Below are 23453 nucleotides of genomic sequence, written 5' to 3'. Positions count from 1 at the left end.
CTCCTCCTCAATCTGTATAGGTTCCATGACCGCACTACTTGTTTACCTTATTTCCATCGACTCCTTGCCGGTTTCCTTTGTAAATAAACATGCAGAAAACCCATTTAAGATCTCCCCCATTTCTTTTGGTTCCATACATAGCCGACCACTCTGATCTTCAAGAGGACCAATTTTATCCCTTATTATCCTTTTACTCTTAATATACCTGTAGAAGCTCTTTGGATTATCCTTCACCTTGACTGCCAGAGCAACATCATGTCTCTTTTTAGCCCTCCTGGTTCTTTCTTAAGTTTTTTTTTGCACTTTTTATACTCCTCAAGCACCTTATTTGCTCCCTGTTTCCTATACATGTCATAATCTCTCTTTCCTTCTTTATCAGAGTTCCAATATCCTTCGAGAACCAAGGTTCCTTATTCTTACTCACTTTGCCTTTAATCCTGACAGGAACATACAAACTCTGCACTCTCAAAATTTCTCCTTTGAAGGCCTCCGTCTTACCAATCACATCCTTGCCAGAGAACAACCTGTCCCAATCCACGCTTTTTAGATCCTTTCTCATTTCTTCAAATTTGGCCTTTTTCCAGTTTAGGACATTAACCTGAGGACCAGATCTATCTTTATCCATGATCAAGTTGAAACTAATGGTGTTATGATCACTGGAACCAAAGTGTTCCCCTACACACACTTCCGTCACCTGTCCTAACTCGTTTCCTAATAGGAGATCTAATATTGCATCTTCTCTAGTTGGTACCTCGATAAATTGATTTAGAAAACTTTCCTGAACACATTTTACAAACTCTAACCCGTCTAGACCTTTAACAGTGTGGGAGTCCCAATCAATATGTGGAAAATTAAAATCCCCTACTATCACAACTTTATGTTTCCTGCAGTTGTCTGCTATCTCTCTGCAGATTTGCTCCTCCAATTCTCGCTGACTATTGGGTGGACTATAATACAACCCCATTAATGTGGCCATACCTTTCATGTTTCTCAGCTCCACCCATATGGCCTCAGTAGACAAGGCCTCATCAGTCCTGCCTGAGCACTGCTGTAACATTTTCCCTGACTAGCAATGCCACTCCCCCCCCCCACCCTTCATTCCTCTGCCTCTATCACATCTGAAACATCAGAACCCTGGAATATTAAGCTGCCAGTCCTGCCCCTCCTGTAGCCAAGTTTCACTAATGGCTATAATGTCGTAATTCCGTGTGTCAATCCACGCCCTCAGCTCATCAGCCTTCCCCACAATACTCCTTGCATTGAAATAGACACACTTCAGAAGATTATTACCACCACACACAACCCCTCTGTTTGTGACTTTACATGAACTTTTAACGTCATTTATTTTCACCCCCGCTCCACTATCTGCTCTGGCACTCTGGTTCCCATCCCCCTGCAAATCTAGTTTAAACCCTCCCCAATAGCACTAACAAACCTTTCTGCAAGGATATTAGTCCCCTTGTAGTTCAACAGACACTTAATAATTTTTAATTTCCAAAGCATTTGTGGACTCAAAAGTCAGCTAAGAACATAGGAAACTCATGAGAACTTATTGTTCAAAATGTTTACCAGTATGATCGCCAAATGAAGGAAGGTCTTTGGTTAGAGAAATCTACTGTGGTTAAGTAGCTTTATACTAACTTGATAATTGGTAAATAGCTGTCAGAAACTTCAGGACCTGCTATCCAATTATTTTAGTATTTTTCCCTGCAATTTTTATTATTAAGAGTGGTTTATGTGTAATATATGTGTAAACACCTTTTAAGGTTGCCCAAGATGTTGCTGCAAGCACAGAAAGATTGGACATTGCAATGGAAATCTCAGAAGCTGCAGGAGATATATTCTTTAATGGGCCGCAAGACAGAGAGAAAGCCATACCCTTCTACAGGGTAAGTACCTTCTCGAACTGCAGGCTTTAGTTGCATGTATACATTTTCTCAAGGTATTAATCCTGACATTCCAGTTCAGTGGGAGGCTGGGTGTAGAAATGATCACCAAAACCTATAGGTCAGAATTTGGCTGGCAGTTAAATCTGTTCAGTTTCTACTTGTGTAAGATCAGTTTGAAAAGTGGTATATGCAAATCTTCCATACACCTCCCTGTTCCTCTGCCTGAAAATATTGCTTATGGGGCTTGTCTGGCAGATCATTGACCATGTATCAAGAATAATAGGCATCCGTTAGTCTCATGAGACCATGGATTTGCACCTTGGAAAGTTTCCAGGGCGTAGGCCTGGGCAAGGTTGTATGGAAGACCGGCAGTTGCCCATGCTGCAATCGATGCGCAAGGGAAGGGCACTAGGGCCGATACACCGGTGTCGTTGCAGAGCAATGTGTGGTTAAGTGCCTTAATATATTCTGTTAATATGTGACAGTTGTTTAAGCCTGTAGGCGCGGATCATCTGTCAATATCTTGAGCACAGCTGGGCTTGTTTTTGTCTTCTTCATGTGGTGGCATTTTCACAAAACTGTCGGTTGCACCATCTCACTGTATAGGCTTGTGGTGGTGCTGGCAGATCCATGGAAGTGAGTTTTTGTTTTCTACATTGGTCAGCAGCAAGAATTTTTTCACTAGTTTTCTGTATATCCACGATCAATATTGCCACGATGCCCCCTTTTTTCTAATCTATCCTATTGTTGCTACATTTTTGTATTGGGAATCAACATAGAAAAAATGCTGGAGGGACTCAGCAGGTAGGCAGCATCCACGGAAGTGAACACTTCAGGCCGAGACCATTCATCACGACTAGAAAGGAAAGGGGAAAATGCCAAAACCTTGGGGGGAGGGGATGGAGGACTAGCTAGAAGGTGATAATCAGTGAAGCCAAGTGGGCAGAAAAGGTAAAGGGCTGGAGAGGAATGAATCTGAGAGAGGAGAGTGGACCGTGGGAGAAGGGGACCTAGGGGGAGGTGATAAGTAATTGAGAAGGGGTAAGAAGCCAAAGTAGGGAATAGAAGAAAAGGGAAGGGAGAGGATTTTTTTTAACTGGAAGGAGAAATCGATATTCATGGCATCAGGTTGGAGACTACCCAGATGGAATATAAGGTGTTGCTCCTCCACCCTGATGATGGCTTCATCATGGCACAAGAGGAGACCATGGACTGACATGTCAGAATGGAAATTGGAATTAATTAAAACGTTTGGCCACCAGGAAGTTCCGCATGTGGTGGATGTGCTTGATGAAGCCGTCCCCAGTATACAACGGGTCTCACCAGTGTAGAGGAGGCCACAGCAGAAATACCAGATACAATAGATGACCTCACAGGTTTGCAGATGAAGTGTTCCCTCAGCTGGAAGGACTATTCGGGGCCCTGAATGAAGGTGAGGGAGGAGGTGAATGGGCAGGTGTAGCACTTTGGCCACTTGTAGGGAAAAGTGCTGAGAGTGGGATTAGTGGGGAGGGACAAATGCACAAGGGAATCATGGAGGGAGCGATCCTTGCGGAAAGTGGAGAGAGGTGGCAGGATGTAAAGGTATCTTTGTTGGTAGGATCCCTTTAGAGATGGTAGAAGTTGTGGGGAGTGATGTGTTGGATGTGGGGGCTCATGGGTGGTAGATAAGGACAAGAGGAACTCCATCACTGTTAAGGCAGTGGAAAGATGTGGAACGGGCAAATGTTTGGGAAATGAAGGAGGTGTGGATGAGGGCAACATCAATGGTGGAGGAAGGGAAACCCCATTCTTTGAAAAAGGAAGATATTTCTGATGCCCTGGAAAAGAATGCTGCATCCTGGGAAAAGATGTGGCAGAGACTAAGAAACTGAGAAAAGGGAATAGCATTTTTACAGGAAACAGGTTGGGAAGAGGTATAGTCGAGATGACCATGGGAATCGGTAGGTTTATCGGTAGGACCGGGTCAAGACAACAGAGACTTACGGAGAAGAGGAGTTCGGTGGAAATGGACGAGTTGACGGCACTAGCCAGGAGTCAGGGAACATTTCGGGAGTGCAGTGTTATGTGCTTTACTGAAATGGGGCTGCACGAGGACATACCCGACCAAAACTTTTCCATGGAGTGCTTCCAGACCGATCGGGCTGACCGGAAGTGCACTGAGAGCGGTAAGCGTAAAGGAGTTGGGGGCTTGCTGTTCTGGTTAACAACGGATGCTGCAATCCTGGTCATATTACGATCGAGGAACGTGTTTGTAGACTGGATATTGAACTTTTTGCTGTTGGACTCCGGCCATATTCCACCGAGATACAACACTGGGCGTCATGGGAGGTTGTTCCTGCCTGTGGCCATCGAACTTTGCAGCTCCTCCCGTGGAGGGTCAGACACCCTGAGCCAATAGGCTGTTCCTGGACTTACTTCCATCTGGCATAGTTTGCATATTGTTGTTTGATTGTGGTTTTTGTATTGCTATATTTATGCTCTATTCTTGGTTGGTGCAGCTGTAACGAAACCCAACTTCCCTCGGGATCTATCTATCTATAAAAGATGCTGTCGACAATTTGTCTCCAGAGATGGAGACAGTGATCAAAAAAGTGGTGAGAGGTGTCAGAAATGAACCAAGTGAATTTAAGGGCAGCGTTGAAGCCAGAGGCAAAATTGATGAAATTGACGAGCTCAGCATCTGTGCATGAAGCTGCACCAATGCAGTTGTCAATGTAGTGGAGGAAGAATTGTGAAGTATTACTGGGGAAGACTTGGAACATCTATGTAGCCAACAATAAGGCAGGTATTGTTGGTGCCCATGGTTACTCCTCCAGTCTAGAGAAAGTGGGAAAATTGTCATAGAGTAGAACATCGCAGAAACAAGCCCTTCAGCCCATCTAGTCCATGCTGATCTGTTTAAACTGCCTACTTCCATCGACTTGCAATGGGACCATAGCCCTTTATACCCTTACTATTCATGTACCTATCCAAACTTCTCTTAAACGTTGAAGTCGAGCTTGCATGTACCACTTGTGCTGGCAGCTCATTCCACATTCTCACAACCTTCTGAGTGAAGAAGCTTCCCCCCATGTTCCCCTTAATTTTTTTATCCATATCCCATGACCTCTGGTTGTAGTCCTACCCAACCTCAGTGGAAAAAGCCTTCTTGCATTAACCCTATCTATACCCCTCATAATTTTGTAAACCTCTAACAAATCTCTCAAACTTCCACATTCTAAGGCAGGGGTCCCCAACCTTTTTTGCACCACAGACCGGTTTAATATTGACAATATTCTTGCAGACTGGCTGACTGGGAGGTGGGGGGGGGGGCGTATTTGTTAATCACGACCAGAATGTTGGTGGTAAGTCAATTATAAGTGGCTAATACACTCAATTTCATTTCTAAAAGTGTTTATCTATCAAATTTAATATTAAACACACAGCCACGAGCAAATCTGCAGATGCTGGAAATTCAAGCAACACACACAAAAAATGTTGCTGGAACGCAGCAGGCCTGCCGTGTTAAACACACAGCACACATTTTCCTCGCATGAATATAGTGATAAGTCAATTATAAGATGCTTATAAGTCAAAAGTATCATAACATTTTAAGTAATGTTTGGATATTAAACACACAGCAATATATAAAATCATTGCAACACACCAATATCGCTGAATGAATGGGAGCCCTGGGCTTGTTTCCCTGCAACGAGACGGTCCCATCGAGGGGTGATGGGAGACAGCGATACTCGAAGGGGGTTCCTTATGTCCAGTCTATTCTGCAATTTAGTTTTCATTGCATTCATTGCTGAAAATCCCGCTTCGTAGAGATATGATGTTGGAAATGGAAGCAACGTTTTCAGTGCTTTCGTGGCTATCTCAGGATATTCAGCCTTGATTTTGATCCAGAATGCCGGCAGAGATGGTATGTCAAACATACTTTTCAGCCCACTGTCATTTGCAAGCTCAAGGAGTTGATCTTCTTCCTGCGCTGACATGAATGATTCACCGGGGACATTCACAAATGGGTCATGGACCCATCCCTTTGCATGTCTTGGGTCATTTGCAGTTGGGAAGTAATGCTCGAATTCTGTCGACAGCGAAGTTAGGTGATTGCGCACCAGCTGTGAGAAAGACGGTGCAGCCTCAGTCTCTCCCAAAATCCCAGCTAATGTTGGGAACATGTCAAATATGCCCCCGTCCACTCGCCGTCCCCACAGTTCCAGTTTGGATTTGAAAGCAGACACTTGAAGACAGTTGTCATTCTCCCCTGAAGTGACAAATTAAGTTCATTGAGCAGGTTGAAGATGTCACACAGATAAGCCAGTTTTGCTATCCACTCCTCGTCACTGAAGTGTGCTGCCAGTGGTGACTTTTTTCCTGAAATAAATCTCTGTAGCTGCTCTCTTATCTCAAAAATCCTGGCCAGGGCTCTCCCCCTTGATAGCCACCTGACTTCAGTGTGTAAGAGAAGCATTTGTGCTCTGCATCCATTTCCTCGCAAAGCTGCTCAAACAGACGTTTCTTAGCGTTAGCAATACGGCTAGTCACTAAGTACGACGCTCAGAGCAGCAGCATTTGTGGAGGTGGTGGCTCTCAGCACTTGCTTCTGTCCCGCTTGCTCACGTTTTTTCCGCTCAAAGAACTCAACGGGTTTGTCTTTAAGTGCAGGGTGCTTGGACTCAATGTGCTGAAGCAATTTTGAGAGCTTCATTGCCTCATTAGACAGCTTGGCTCCGCATATCATACACAGGGGTCTTGGAGTGTGCAAATCACCAGTCGCAATAAAGCCATATTTTATGTACGACTTGTTGTATTTTCTGTTGAAGAAAGCTTTTTTTTTTGTAGTCTTGGCCTGGGCTGTCTCTGCGTCATCATTATCATTAGGCCTTTTATATCCCCTACCACCTCTTCTAAACAAACTCTCAAGCGACGTTTGTTTTTTACTCATCATACAGCCTAATCATATTGTTTCCTTGCGGCCCAGCAGCTCATGCTTTGTGGCCCAATACTGGTCCGGGGCCCGGTGGTTGGGGACCACTGTTCTAAGGAATAAACTCCTAACCTATTCAATCCTTCCTTTTACGCCAGGTCCTCCAGACCCGGCAACACGCTGGTAAATTTCCTTTGTACTCTTTCAACCTTGTCTACATCTTTCCTGTAAGTAGGTAACCAAAACTACATACAATATGCCAAATTAGGCCTTACTAATGTCTTGTACAACTTCAACATAACATCCCAACTCCTGTACTCAATACTTTGATCTATGAAGGTCAATGTGCCAAAAGCTTTCTTTACAGCCCTGTCTACCTGTGACACCACTTTAAATTAATTATTGTCTGAGGGAAGTCCTTGTCAAGCCCTGGGGAAATATCCACCCACCCTGATTTGCCTCCAGATAGCAAACACCACCTCCTCCTCTATATCTGTATGAAGCTGCAAAAACATCTGTTTAAGATCTCCCCCAAATGTTTTGGCTCCACACATGGATTACCATTCTGATCTTCCAGAGGACCAATTCTATCCTTTGCTCTTAACATATCTGTAGAATCTGTTACAATTGTCCTTCACCTTATCTGCTAGAGTAACTTCATGCCCTCTTTTAGCCTTTCTGATTTCTTTCTTAAGTGACTCTCTTACATTTCTTGTACTCAATAAGCACCTCATTTGTTCCTACTTGTCTATATCTGTTATGCACCTCCTTTTCTCTCTTAACCAAGGCCTCAATATCTCTTGAAAACCAAGGTTCCCTACACTTGTTATCTTTTCTTTTTATTCTGACAGGCGCATACAAGCTTTGTACTCTCGAAATTTCACATTTGAAGGCCTCCACTTACCAAGTACACCTTTGCCAGAAAACAGCCTGTCCCAATCCACACTTGCCAGATCCTTTCTGATACCATCAACATTAGCCTTTCTCCAATTTAGAATCTCAGCCCATAGACCAGAGATAACTTTTTCCATATTACTTTGAAAATAATGGCATTGTGATCACTAGATACAAAGTGTTCACCTACACAAATTCTGTCGCCTACCCTGTTTCATTCCCTCTCTTTCCTGAACACATTTGACAAACTCTCTCCCATCTAGTCCTTTTACTGTATGGGAGTCCCAGTCAATATGTGGTAAGTTAAAATTATCTGCTATAACAACCTTGTGTTTCTTGCAACAGTCTGTGATCTCTTTACAAATTTGTTCCTCTAAATCCGGTGAACTGTTCAGTGGTCTGTAATACAGTCCCATTAGTAAGGTCATACCTTTCTTAGTTCTCAGTTCCACCCATAATGCCTCACTAGATGAATCCTGACCACACATTGCTGTGACATTTTCCTAGACTAGTAATGTCACGCCCTCCTTCTTTAATCCCTCCAGCAATCAAGTCTCACTAAGAGCTGCAGTGTCATAATTCCAGCTGTTGATCCACGCCCTGGGCTCATCTGCCTTTCTTCTTGCATTGAAATATATGCAGCTCAGGACACTAGTTGCACCATGCTTGACACTTTGATGCAAAGTAAATTTATTATCAGAGTACATATATGTCACCATATACAGCCCTGAGATTCTTTATCTGCAGGCATACTTAGCAAATTTGTAGAACAGTAATTGTAAGCAGAATCTGTAAACTGTAAACAAACTACAAATGTAGATAATAAAGAAATAGCAATAAATAACAGGCATGAAATATCAAGATAAGAGTCCTTAAATGAGTGTAGCTATCCCTTTTGTTCAAAAGCCTGATGGTTGAGGAGTAGTAACTGTTCTTGAACCAGGTAGTGTGAGTCCTGAGGCAGTTGTACCTTCTACTTGATAGCAGCAGTAATAAGAGAGCACGGCCTGGATGGTGAAGATCTTCGATGATGGATGCTGCTTTTCTGTGGCAACGTTTGATGTAGATATGCTCAATGGTTGGGGGGGTTTTACCCATGATGTACTAGGCCGAATCCACTACCTTTTGTAAGACTTACTGATCAAAGGCATTGGTGTTCCCACACCAGGCCATAATGCAGTCAGTCAGCACACTTTCCACCATACATCTATAGACATTTGCCAAGATGACATTTCAAATATCCACAGTCTCCTGAGAAAGTAGAGGCATGGTTGTGCTTTCTTTACAATTATATTTATTTGATAAGGACATAAGAAATAGGAGCAGGAGAAAGCCATCTGGCCCATCAAGCCTGCTTCGCCATTCAATAACACCTTGGTTGATCTGACTATGGACTCATCTCCACCTACCTGACTTTTCCCCATTATCCATATTTCCCCTACTATGCAAAAATCTATCCAGCCTTGTCTTCAATATATTTACTGAGGTAGCCTCCACTGCTTCATTGGGTGGAGAATTCCGCAGATTCAGCACCCTCTGGGAAAAGCAGTTCCTCCTCATCTCAGTGCCAAATCTCCTGTTCCAAATCTTGAGGCTATGTCCCCTACTTCTAGCTCACTTGTCAATGGAAACAACTTTCCTGCCTCAATCTTATCTATCCCTTTCATAATTTTATATGTTTCTATAAGCTCTCCTCTCATTCTTCTGAATTCCAGCAAATACAGTCCCAGGCGACTCAATCTCTCCTCATAGTCTAACCCCCTCATCACTGGAATCAACCTGGTGAACCGCCTCTGCACCACATCCAAAACCAGTACATCCTTCTTCAAGTAAGGAGACCAGAACTACACACAGTACTCCAGATGCAGCCTCACCAGTACCCTGTACAGTTGCAGCAAAACCTCCCTGCTCTTAAATTCAATCCCTCTAGCAATGAAGGCCAACATCCCATTTGCCTTCTTGATAGCCTGCTGCACCTGCAAACCAACCTTTTGTGATCCATGCACAAGCACTCCCAAGTCTGTCTGTACATCAGAATGCTGCAACTCTTTACCATTTAAGTAATAATCTGCGCTTTCATTTTTCCTTCCAAATTGGTTGACCTCACATTTACCAACATTGTATTCTATCTGCCAGACCCTTGCCCTGTCACTTAACCCATCTACATCTCTCTGCAGACTCTCTGTATCTTCTGCACAATTTGTTTTTCCACTCGATTTAGTGTCATCAGCAAACTTAGATACATTACACTCGGTCCTTTCTTCCAGATAGTTAATCACGAACAGTTGCGGGCCCAGCACTGAACCTGTGGCAGACCACTCACCATTGATTGCCACCCAGGGTAACACCCATGTTCCCAACTCTCTTCTTTCTATTAGTTAACCAATCTTCTATCTCTACAAATACATCACACCAGCTCTAAGCCTCCTTATCTTATGGATAAGTCTTCTATGCAGCACCTTATTGAACGCCTTCTGGAAATCCAAATAAATTTTTTTCATCTGTTCCCCTCTATCCTCTGCACTTGTTATATTCTCAAAGAACTCCAGTAAGTTTGTCAAACAGGACCTCCCTTTGCTGAATCCATGCTGCATCTGCCTGATGGATTCATTTCTGTCCAGATGCCAAGCTGTTTCTTCTTTAATGATGGCTACAAGCATTTTCCCAACTACAGATGTTAAACTAACTGGCCTATGGTTACCTGCCTTTTGGCTACATCCTTTTTTCAACAGTGGCGTGACATTTGCCATCTACCAATCCGCTGGGACCTGACCAGAGTCCAGAGAATTTTGATAAATTTTCACCAAAGCCTCTACTATAACTTCTGCCATTTCTTTCAGTACCCTGGGATGCATTCCATCAAGACCAGGGGACTTAACTATCTGCAGGCCCACAAGTTTGCTCAGCACTACCTCTATAGTGATAGCTATTGTACCAAGGTCCTCACCTCCTATCGAATCCATAACATCTCTCTTTGGCAAGTTAGATGTGTCCTCCACCATGAAGACCAACACAAAGTAGTCATTCAAAGCCTCTGCCATTTCCTCATTACCCAATATCAATTCCCCCTTCTCGTCCTCCTTTTTCCACTTTATATAATTAAAAAAACTTTTACTATCTATTTTTATATCTTGTGCTAGTTAAGAGTGCTACCCCACCTCCCTTAACTTCCTACCAATCCTTCTGTATTACCTGATATCCTTGGGTACTTAATTCCCAGTCCTCTCCACCCTCCAACCATGTCTCTGTAATGGCCACTACATCATACCCCTTGTACTGATTTGTGCCACACATACACTGACCTTGTTTCGAATACTACAGACATTCAAATAAAGTGCCCTTACAATCATTGTGCTTTTAAAATGTAATCTTTTACTCTTTTGCACTTGACTTTTCTTCGCTCCACTCTTACTTTTCTCTTTTTTTCTTTTGCTTTTACTTTATCTTCATCTACCCTTTTCTATTTTAACTTTATCCATATTTATCCAATCTGTTGAACCCACCCCCCTACTATTTAGTTTAAAGCCCTATCCACAGCCCTAGTTATGTGATTCATTAGGATCCATGTCCCATCATGGTTCAGGTCGAGCCAGTCCCATTGGTACAGCTCCCTCCTTCCCCAATACTGGTGCCAATTCCCCATGAATCCAAACCCACTTCTCCCACATCAATCTTTGAGCCATGCACTTAACTCTTTAATCTTCTTGACCCTATGCCAGTTCGCACGTGGCTCAGGTAGTAATCCAGAGATTACCACCTCCTCCCCACCCTTTCTTTCTCCCTAGGCCTCCCGTCCCATGCCCATGATCGTCTCCCTTCTCCAGCCTCGTATCCCTTTTGCCAATCTCCAGCTCTTAGCTCTATCGCTCCCCCTCCTGTCTCCTATCATTTCGGATCTCCCCCTCCCCCTCCCACTTTCAAATCTCTTACTATCTCTTCTTTCAGTTAGTCCTGACGAAGGGTCTCGGCCCAAAACGTCAACTGTACCTCTTCCTATAGATGCTACCTGGCCTGCTGTGTTCACCAGCACTTTTTGTGTGTGTTGCTCGAATTCCCAGCATCTGCAGATTTCCTCGTGATTACCACTTTTTTGGTTCTGCTTTTTAATTTAGTCCCTAGCTGCTCAAATTCCCTCAGCAGAACCTCTTTCCTCATTCTACATATGTCGTCGTTACCCACATAGACCACGACAACTGGATCTTTCCCCTCCCACTGCAAATTCCTCTGCAGGTCAGATAAGATGTCCCAAATCCGGGTACCAGGCAGGCAACACAGCCTTTGGGATGCCTTATCCTCACGACAGAGAACTCTGTCTATTCCCCTGACTATATTATCCCAATTACCACTACATTTCTCTCTTCCCTCCCCCACCTTGAATGGCACCCAGAGCTCTCATCCACACAGGGAGCAAGAATCTCTGATGTGTTGAACAAGCTCAAGTGCTGAGACTCCTCCAGCACTGTCTCTTGGATTCCACACCTGCCTCACTCGCAGTCACACCCTCTTGTCCCTGACCACAGACCGAATTTGAGGCAGCTAATCTAATGGGTGTGACTACCTCCAGAAACAGAGAATCCAGGTAACTCTCCCCCTCCCTGATGTGCTGCAGTGTTTGAAGCACAGATTCCAGGTCATCAACTTTGAGCCTGAGTTCCTCAAGCAGCCAACACTTGCTGTAGATATGGTCACCAGGAACCACATGGGGTCTACCAGCTCCCACATCCTGTAGCTACAGCACATCATCTGATCCTGCATCATCCATTTAATTAGCTGTAATTTAGTGACTTTTTATTCAACCATTACAAATCCTTAGCTGCTACTTACCTGTGCCTCCTCATCGGAGCCTCAAGTTCCCACTCCTACACTGGTCCACTCAGACAATGGCTGCTCCGCTTTGACCCTGCTTTTATTTTATTTGCTCCTGCTAATGAATTATGAATCAATTGGGCCGCCACTAATGCACCGAGTCCTGCAAAACGCTCCTTTTTTAAACTCCCCTACCTGTTCAAAGCTCCCCCTCCCCCTCTCTTTGAGTTTACTGATTAGTTTTGAGGGGATGATGATGTTAAATGCTGAACTGTAATTGACAAGGAGCATCCTGATGTATGCACCTTTACTGTCCAGGTGTTCCCGGGTTGTGTGAAGAGTCAACGAGATAGCATCTGCTGTAGACCTGTTGCTTCAGTAGTTGAAGTGGAGTGGAGTGAATCCAAGTTGGTACTCAGACAGGAGCTGACATGCTTCAGCACCAGCCTCTCAAAGTACTTCGCAGTAGTCGGCGATGTAGTGGCACTGGTCACACTTGCAAAGATAAATACCAGGAGGGGCATCAATGGGGAGGGACGAGTGAGTAAGGGTGTGGCATGGAGATGATCCCTGTAGAAAGTGGAGAGGGGCGGGATAGATCTGCTTAGCAGTAGGATCCCATTGGAATTGGATTGTTTTAATTGAACTTCGGTTTGAGCTGTAGAAATATTGATTTAGTTCATACCCATATAATTTTGAACATATTTCAAGATGTTTAAAAGGCATTCTACAATTTTTTTCTGTTCTATGAAAAATATAAGTCAGAGGTGATTTTAATATATTCTGTTATTAAAATTCATCAACCTATGAAGAATAAGTTTTCAGATTGTATCTGTTTGTTAACAGGATCAAGCCCTTCCACTTGCTCTGAAAGTTGAAAACGCAAAGGTGAAGCTCAGACTTTGTAACAAGCTGGCTGAACTTCTGCTGAATGTGAGCACGTATTCAGAAGCCCTCAAATATGCCCAAATGGCTTTGACTCTCAGTGTGGCTCTTGGTAAGCCATGCCTTTGTGTTTCTGTCAGTCTATAATGTTTTCATTAGTAAAATTAATAGCCAGCTTATAAGAAAATAGTTTTTAAATAGAGTATTTTGCATCTGTTGGCTATCAAGATTTCAGTACCAGAATGAAACATTTCAATGAAGTCTCTGAGTAATAGATTGTTGGTGAGTTTTCACCTCTGCAAAGTGTTAGGTTTAAAAATTGGGTTTAATTCACTTTGGATCAGTGGGAAAGGGGATGTTTTAATTGAAATGAAGTGAAAGAAATTACACATTTAGTTCAATTCTTAACTTAACTTGCTGCAGTTTGGAAATTTCAGTTAGCAAGAATGCCTAGAGTTAAGTTCCCTCTTTTGTTATATGGATTGGGTTCTGATTAGTGTAGGATCCTTTCGCTGAAGCTTGTGACCTTTCCCAGACAGTTGTAGTGTCTAATTATAGAGTATAATGGCTGAGTATTTCATCTGCACATCTGTAAAATTCAGCCGTGAAATACATAGGTCATCTTAATGTGACCTGCAATCTATGTTCTATGTTCTATATCTTGCAGTTTGACATGAGTGTTAGAACATAGAATCAATACAGTATTAGCATTGACATAAATATTAGTATAGCACAGGAGGGGCCCTTCAGCTCATGATGTTGTACCAAGATAATTAAACCTAATCCCTCTTCCTCACACATTGACCAGATCTCTCCCTTCTCTGCTTATTCATGTGCCTATCTAAAAGTCTCTTGAATGTTTCTACACTATGTGCATCCACCAGCACCCCTGGCAATGCATTCCAGGGTTCCACGACGCTCCATGTGAATCACACATCTCCTTTTGTACTTTCCCCTTCTCACCTTAAATATATGCCCTCTAGTATGAGGTGGTGGAACTGGCTGGAAGAATTTCAGTGCTCAAGTTGTAACTAATTCAGCTTGTTGGTGAGTCAAGTGACAGGCCTAAAATCAGCAAACACTTGAGCAGACATCTCAGGTGTTCCTCACTAATCAGTAAACAAGGCAAAATCACTTTTCTAACCAATAACCAAAGTGCTGGGTTATGAACTGTAGTTTTTGATGGACTCTTGATCAAGGTCTCTTGGAGGGTTTTTGCTATTGCTTGCCTGGTGGGGGTGTGGGGGTTGATGCAATTGGGGGAGGGTGTGGTCGATGCGGCCGCTTGTGCAATGGGAGAGGGAAGTGTGCTTCAGGGTTCTCGTGTTTCCATAGAAACATAGAAACATAGAAAATAGGTGCAGGAGTAGGCCATTTGGCCCTTCGAGCCTGCATCGCCGTTCAGTATGATCATGGCTGATCATCCAACTCAGAACCCTCTACCAGCCTTCCCTCCATACCCCCTGATCCCTTTAGCCACAAGGGCCATATCTAACTCCCTCTTAAATATAGCCAATGAACTGGCCTCAACTGTTTCCTGTGGCAGAGAATTCCACAGATTCACCACTCTCTGTGTGAAGAAGTTTTTCCTAATCTCGGTCCTAAAAGGCTTCCCCTTTATCCTCAAGCTGTGACCCCTCGTTCTGGACTTCCCCAACATCAGGAACAATCTTCCTGCATCTAGCCTATCCAATCCCTTTAGGATTTTATACGTTTCAATAAGATCCCCCCTCAATCTTCTAAATTCCAACGAGTACAAGCCTAGTTCATCCAGTCTTTCATCATATGAAAGTCCTGCCATCCCAGGAATCAATCTGGTGAACCTTATTTGTACTCCCTCTATGGCAAGGATGTCTTTTATCATTCATTCTGTGTGGTTTCTTGTTTTGTGGTTGTCTGTGAAGAGTGAAAATTTCAGGTTGCCTACTGTACATACCCTCTGATACTTCTCTGTTATTAAATTGAACCATTTAACCCATATTCAGTTTGAGATGTCCAATATCCTTCCGTTTCTCCTTCACCATTTACTTTGCTCATAGAATCTACAGCACAGAAATGGGCCCTTTTATCCTACCTCATAAAGCCAACAATGATGCCTGTCCATGCCAATTCCATTTGCTTATATTAGCCCCAAAGCCATTAGTGTTTTTCCTGCTCAAGTACCTATCCAATAATATTTGCAATTATATCTGGAGCTAATACCTCCTATGTCAGCTTGTTCCAAATAATCACAACCCTCTGTGTGAAAAACATACATTTCAGATCTCATGTAACGTTTTGATCTTTTCCTCCTTTATGTTTCTCCTTTTTATCTTTGTTCATCATACCTCCCCCTTCACTGCCCCTCCCTCCTTCCATCTGAGGCATGGGGCTCCATGTGCATGTTTCCAAATTGTGATGCACTACCAGGTTCCCAGAATATTGCACTTGGCAAAACCTCATTTGGAGGACACTAGCTGTAGTTACTATTAATCTTAATTTGCTGTTTTTCTTCATTACTGCAACATTTAACTGGTAAATGAACAAGAATCACTAGACAAATAAGGAGGGAATAATCATTAACCCCTATACCTAACAACTGTAAAGTACCACTCTGCCCTGAAGGATATATAGGTGTTCTGGATGGATGATACTTTAAAATTATTAGTCAGCTGCCTTGCAGGCTGCTAGGATACCTGGCATCAAAGTGAGAAAATTCCTCTTGGATACTAAGATCATAGGATGTAGGAGAAGAATTAGGCCATCTGGCCCATTGAGTCTGCTCCACCATTCTAACATAGCTGATTTACTATCCCTCTCAAACCCATTCTCCTGTTTTCTCCCTGTAACTTTTGACACCCTTACTAATCAAGAACCTGTCAACCTCCACTTTACAGATACCCAATGACTTGGGTACGCAATACCCACAGTCATCTGCGACAGTGATTTCCACAGATTCTCCACCCGCTGACTAAAAAATTCCTCCTCATCTCTGTTCTAAAAGGACATCCTTCTGAGGCTGTACTCTCTGTCCTAGACTCCCCCACTACAGGGATCATCCTCTCCACATCTACTCTATCTTGCCCTTTTAATATTCAATAGGTTTCAATGAGAAATTCTTCTAAACCCCAGTGAGTACAGGCCTAAAGCAATCATACACTCCTCATAAGTTAATCCTTTCATTCCTGAGATCATTCTTGTGATCTTCTTCTGGACTCTTTCTTAGATGAGGAGCCAAAAGACTACTCACAATACTCAAAGTATAGCACAAAATTGGAACCCAAAATATTACGTGAATCTATATTTTCTGGAGGGTGAATTTTGGGAAGCTGGTTTCTTAATGGAAAGATAGATTGCATCACTTCCAGGTTATGAAAGTGAACATCAAGTTAGAAGATCTCATGTAGATGGGCTGTAGCTACAAAGAATGAACGTATGAAAGGTGTTGAGTATGATAATGACCATGACCTCCATGGTAAGCAGTAATTATGTACATTTTGTCTGTCAGGCGATGTACTCAATGAGCGTGTTGCTTATCATCGTTTGGCATCAGTACACCACTCCTTTGGTCAGTGTGAGATGGCTGAACATTTCTTTCTTAAGGCACTTTCACTTTGCTCCTACCCAGTGGAGTACGACGAGGAAACTATTTACTATGTCCGAGTTTATGTACAACTCGGAGACATGACTTTCTATGATCTGAAGGTAAACAAGATGTATTGCTTTGTGTAATGCTGATGGTATTGATGATGTGATCAGATTCTGGGGCTGCATACATATTCTAGTACTACTTAAAGCTATATAGCCAGCTTGAATTGGGAGAGAGAAGTCTGACTTTAATTGTCTCGACAATGGAATGAGAGGGTTTGAATTCCTGATATAGAATATTGTTAGTATTGTTAAGTTACGTACAAGGAGTAAAAGTTAATTAGCTGCTCCGATGCATATACTAAGAGCATGGTCTTTGATAAGTTGACACCAATCAAATTAATAGTCAAAAATATTTTATAATATGAAAACAAAGAAACGTTTAAATTAAAAATGTCAAAAGCTTTTATTCATGGAGTTCCACTAATATTACAAAACATTCCAAAGTGATTCACAGAATCTTTATCAGATGAAGTTCAACACAGATATAAGGAAATGTTAAGACTGATAATGAATGTGTGGTCAATGAACAAGGCAAGGGTTTCCTTGGCTTCAGCAAGTCATTCTCAGGAGGATGCTGGAAATGACCATGCCCATCCCTTTCCTTTCAGCAGATTATCACGACTCCTCTCTGGATGCTCCTGTCTATTCTCTCCTCTCCACTAGAAATCACCTTGTGTTTTCTTTCCATCCACCTGCAGAAGTTGCAATACTTGCCCTTTTCACTGCTCTGTGAACCAAACCACATTCAATTTACAGTGAGCAATTACCTACCTGGGACAACTTTGGACTGTGGGAGGAAACCGGATTTGGACTCCTTACAGATTTCACCAGATTGAACTCTGACACCCCGAGCTGTAACAGCATCGTACTAACCACTACACCACTGTGGCACCGATTATTAAAGAACTTTATTTATTTATTTTCATTCCCTCCTGTCTTGGAAATGTATCACTATTCCTTTACCAACTGGGTCAAAATCCTAGAGCTCCTCATCCAAAAAGCATTATTGAGGGAAGATGTTCCCCAGATGGATTTGAATGATTTGAGAAGATGGTTCATCTCGCAGGTGACATGGTGCAATGAGGGTTGCAGCTGCTGCCTTAAGATCAATGTTCGGTTCTAACTTTAGCATTGTTTGTGCAGAATTTGCATGTTTTCCCTGTGATCATGGAGATTTCTGTTACTTGCTCGGATTTCCTCCCACAAAGTCTTGCTGGTTGGTTAATTGGCCACTTTAAATGACGACTTCACCTAAGTGAAGTAAATGGTTAAAAAAATAATCATAGTGGAAATTACTGAACATGTAAGAGAATAACTTTCAGGGCTACAGTGAGATAAGGAAAAGGAGAATTGGATTGTTAATGGGAGCCAGTGAGCTGAATGGCCTTTTGTGTTATCATGTGTCAAGTTATCATGTTCAAATGGGGAAAACTTAGAATTTATGCTATGCTTTCTATCAGAACCTGGCCAGTGGTGAAAATTGTTGCAAACTTTAGGTGGGAGAGTAACAAGCACTTGTAGAAACAAATTACTTGATGGAACATTTACGGAAATTAAATTGTAAGTTAATAAATAAGTAATTAATTATTCTACAAATGAAAGTTCAAAGTAAAATTTATTTTCAGAGTACATGTTTCACACCACATACAACCCTGAGATTCTTTTTCCTGCGGGCATACTCAGCAAATCTATAGAACAGTAACTGTAAACAGGATCAATTAAAAACAAACTGTGCAAATGCAAATATAAATAAATAGCAATAAATAGCAAATAAGAAAGAACATGAAATAACAAGATGAAGAGTCCTTAAAGTGAGACCATCATTTGTGGGAACACCGAAATAGAATGAGTGTAGTTATCCCCTTTTGTTCAAGGGTCTGGTGGTTGAGGGGTAGAAACTGTTCCTGAACCTGGTGGTGTGAGTCCTGAGGCAGTTGTACCTTCTACCTGATGGCAGCAGTGAGAAAAGAGCATGGCCTGGGTTGTGAGGACCTTTGATGGATACTGCTTTTCTATGACAATGTTTCATGTAGATGTACTCAGCGTTTGGGAGGGCTTTACCTGTGATGTACTGGGATGAAGGTTGGAACACAATTTGAGATGTTGAATTCAAAGTCTTGTGTTAATCATCACCATGTAAAATGTTGACTCCTGTGCAGTCCCACAATTCTAAAAACACAAACTAAAAAGTCATTAAGAAGGAAAAGTTGGAATAGGAAAGTAAGCTAGCCAATAATATTAAAGCGGATACCAGGAGTTTCTTCAGATGCATAAAGTGTAAACGAGAGGCAAGAGTGGATATTGGATGGCTGAAAAATGACACTGAAGAAGTAATAATGGAGGACAATGGCAGATGAAATGAGTACGTATTTTGCATCAGTCTTCACTGTGGAAGACACTAGCTGAATGCTGGAAGTTTGAGATGTCAGGGGGGGTAGATGTATGTGAAGTTGCCATTAGTAGGGAAAAGGATCTTGGAAAACAAAGATCTGAAGAAGGTAGATAAGTCACCTGGAGCAGATTGGTATACACCCCAGGGTTCTGAAGGAAGTGGCTGAAGAGATTATGGAGGCCACTTATTATTAGTAATTATTATAATTATTATTAGTAATGAGCTTTCAAGAATCAATTGATTCTGGCATGGTTCCAGAGGACTGGAAAATTGCAAATGTCACTCCACTCTTCAATCAGGGAGGGAGGAGAAGAAAGGAAAATATGGGTCAGTTAGTCTAACCTCAGTGGATGGGAAAATGTGGGAGTCAATTGTTAAGGATATGGTTTCGAAGTACTTGGAGGCACATGATAAAAAAGACCGTAATCAGCACGGTTTCCTTGAGGGAAAATCTTGCCTGACAAATCTGTTGGAATTCTTTGAAGACGTAACAAGCAGGCTCGACAAAAGAGAATTGGTGGATGTTGTGTACTTGGATTTTCAGAAGGCCTTTGACAACGTTCTACACATGAAGCTGCTTAACAAGCTATGAGCCCATGTTATTACAGGGAAGATTCTAGCGTGGATAAAGCAGTGGCTGATTGGCAGGAGGCAAAGAGTGGGAATAATTGGAACCATTTCTTTTTGCGCTATATATCAATGACTTGGATGACGGAATTGATGACTTGGTTGCAAAGTTTGTGGATGGTATGAAGCTAGGTGGAGGGGAAGGTAGTTTTGAAGTAGAGAGGTGATAGAAGGACTTAGAAAAATTAGGAGAATGTGCGAAGAAGTGGCAGATGGGAAGTGTATGGCCATGCACTTTGGTAAAAGAAATAAAAGGGTTGACTATTTTCTAAATGGAGAGAAAATTCAAAAATACAAGGTACAAAGGATTTGGGAGTCCTTGCGCAGGATTTCCTAAAGTTTAATTTGCAGGTTGAGTCTGTGGTGAGGAAGGCAAAATGCTATGTTAGCATTCATTTCAAGAGGTCGAGAATGTAAAAGCAAGGATGTAATGTTGAGACTTTATAAAGGCCTCATGGAATATTGTGGGCAATTTTTGGGCCCTTTATCTAAGAAAGAACATGCTGACCTTGGAGAGGGTTCAATGGAGGTTCACGTAGATGATTCCAGGATTAAAAGGATTATCATATGAGAAGTGTTTGATGGCTCTGGGCCTCTTCTCACTGGAATTCAGGTGAATGGTGGATGGTGAATGGTGGGGGTGGGGGTGACCTCATTGAAGCCTATCGAATTTTGAAAGGCCTTGATAGAGTGGATGTGAAGAGGATATTTCCTATGGTGGGAGAGTCTAGGACCAGAGGGGACAGTCTCAGAATAGATGGACATCCTTTTAGAAAGGAGATGAGGATTTCTTTTGCCAGAGTGTGAAATTTGTTGCCACAGGCAGCTGTGGATGCCAAGTCATTGGACAGAGGTTGATAGATTCTTGATTGGTCAGGGAATGAAAGGATACTGGGAGAAGATAGCAGACTGGGGCTGAGAGGAAAATTGGTTCAACCATGATGAAATGGCAGATAAGACTCAATGGGCCAAATTCTGCTCCTATAGCTTATGGTCTAATTCCATATAAAGGCAAACGTATTCACTGTGAATGAAAGCGAATTTAAAAAATGAACATAGGGTAGGATTAATGTAAGTGACTGATTGCCGGTAGAGGCTTTGGGTTGAAGGATTGTTTTTCTTTGTGAATTGGAGCCAGTTCTGATGTTTGTAATCCTTATTGACTTGTAAAATTTATATTTCAGGACCCTTTTGATGCAGCAGGTTACTATCATTTAGCCCTTGCTGCAGCCATGGATTTGGGCAGTAAGAAATTTCAGCTAAAAATCTGCACTAGACTTGCCACGATCTACCACAATTTTCTAGTGGATCGGGAAATGTCACTCTATTATTATCAGAAGGCAAGAAAATTTGCTGCTGAACTTAATATTCGAAGGCTAAATCTCTCTCCAGTTCAATATTACAAAACTACAACAGCGACATCCTCAAAATGATTCAAATATTAAGTGGCTACTGTGCCACTTCAAGGCAATTAATTTCAAAGCCAGGTTGTATGCTAAGATGTACAAGGTAAAACACTGGTATTGAAGTCTTTCAACACACATCAAAGTTGCTGGTGAACACAGCAGGCCAGGCAGCATCTCTAGGAAGATGCTGCCTGGCCTGCTGCGTTCACCAGCAACTTTGATGTGTGTTGCTTGAATTTCCAGCACCTGGAGAATTCCTCGTGTTTGCGTATTGAAGTCTTTCTTCTGGTTTTATATTCATGAGCTTTTCTCGACTGTGATTTCTCTGCAGGCAGTAATTGTGACCATTGACACAAAGAACTTGTACATAGTTTTTCTCATTTGTATTTGCTTAAAACATTTCAGGTGATAATTTCAAATATGTATTTACAGAAGAACAAAGTAACAAACTTATACAAAAGAACAAGTATGGAATTCTGCATCAGCAGTTGAGCAAATGACAGTAAGGAGCAGTGCTTTTGAAATGAGCAGGATGAGCTTTTTTTTGTAAAATGTTAATGCCTTATGCTTATCCCAAATCTGGCTATCATCACTATTTTAATCGCAAGGCTCTGAAATTGATAGCAATTATTTTTGCTGCAGATTAATGCTAATTTTGATCTACTTAATTGCATTCCTGCACAGATAAACTGGTGGATTGCCTTAGAATAATTGCAACAGAGCTTAAGTTTGCCACATAATTTTCACATGAGCAAATCTCACTTGCACTGCATGGTAACCTTCATGTTTAGCCATTTCAAAGACTAAGTCAATTTTGTGCTCAAATGTTTGGAGAAATAAAGTGCACCACTTGTAAGAAAGTTTAAGAAAATATTGCAAGGGCTTTAGAGAGCATGAAAATCTTTTAGCAGCTTCTTTCAAGGCTGAAAAGGAAGTAAACAAGTGGAAAGAAAAAAACCAGGTCAGCAGATGAATGGCCTTGTTTGCCCCCTGTACAATTTTAATTGAGTACATTGGTGATTTGCTATTCTCCTGAGGTTAACATCTGTACTATGGTTCCCAGGGGTGGTGCCAAACTTGTTATTTCTGGCAGAAACAACTGACCTGCACTCTGTGTGGCTGTGCCATTTCCCATTGATAGTCTCTACATTTCTCAGCTTGCTCAAGTTCAAGTTAATTGTGATTTCGACCATGTACGTGTACTGTATATCACCAAATGAAACAATGTTCCCCCAGAAATACACAACACAGTACTTACAACTTGCACGCAACGCTAAGTAATATTACTGCAAATAAATTAACAAATAATAAGATGCATTTACATCGCAAGTTAAAAAATAAACAGCATAATTCTACTGGTGCTTCATAAATGGTGAGACCTGGGTGGTGGCAGGGAGTTCAGTAATCTCACAGCCTGGGAGAAGAAGCAGTTTCCCATCCTAAGAGTCCTTGTCCTAGTGCTACAGTACTTCCTGCCTGATGGTAGGGGTTCAAAGAGATTGTTGGACAGATGGGAGGATCATTTGCAATGTTAAGGGCCCTGCATACGCAGCACTCCTGGTAAGTATCTCAGATGAGTAGAAGAGAGACCCTGATGATCCTCTTGGCAGTTCTCACAACCCTTTGTACGGTCTTGCAGTCAGATGCCTTACAATGCCTGTGCATGCAGTTGGTCAGTACACTCTCAATGGTGCTCTTGTAAAAATTGGTTAGGACATGGGGAGTCTGGCTTGCCTCAATCTCCTCTAGAAGCAGGAGACACTGCAGTGCTTTCATAACTCGAGGTCGTGTTGAGGGACCAACTGAGATTGTTTGTTATATGCATTCCCAGAAACTTGGTGTTCTTAACTCTCCACAGAGAGAATTAAGTAGTATTTTGACAAACGTGTCCAAATATTTTAATCAAGTTGCTAAGAGTTCTTCCATGATGGTAAGACATTTCTTATAGTGCCAGTAAGTTTATTGCTGTACTTTAAGTACGATTTTTCTGTACTGTATATGTTGAC

At 42.1% G+C, this 23453-nt stretch overlaps 1 protein-coding gene across 4 annotated transcripts in view; it reads left to right on the top strand.

The window, feature by feature from the left end:
* The window catches only part of LOC134345521 (SH3 domain and tetratricopeptide repeat-containing protein 1), a 129401-nt gene extending 107809 nt beyond the window's left edge, over window positions 1-21592 (top strand). For 3 of the 4 annotated variants that reach the window (XM_063046297.1, XM_063046299.1, XM_063046296.1), the window contains 4 exons: window positions 1767-1889; window positions 13354-13504; window positions 16880-17076; window positions 21226-21592. In XM_063046297.1, the coding sequence (XP_062902367.1) occupies window positions 1767-1889; window positions 13354-13504; window positions 16880-17076; window positions 21226-21474 (720 nt within the window). In that variant the 3' untranslated portion in view covers window positions 21475-21592. The remainder of the gene's footprint in view (window positions 1-1766; window positions 1890-13353; window positions 13505-16879; window positions 17077-21225) is intronic. The other variant, XM_063046298.1, reaches the window with a different exon arrangement.
* The last annotated feature ends 1861 nt before the right edge of the window (window positions 21593-23453 follow it).

Source organism: Mobula hypostoma, chromosome 4 (genome assembly GCF_963921235.1).
Source record: "Mobula hypostoma chromosome 4, sMobHyp1.1, whole genome shotgun sequence".
Classification (NCBI taxonomy): Eukaryota; Metazoa; Chordata; class Chondrichthyes; order Myliobatiformes; family Myliobatidae; genus Mobula; species Mobula hypostoma.
The sequence above is the reverse complement of the archived record's forward strand: the minus strand, read 5'-3'. Positions and strand labels throughout refer to the sequence as shown.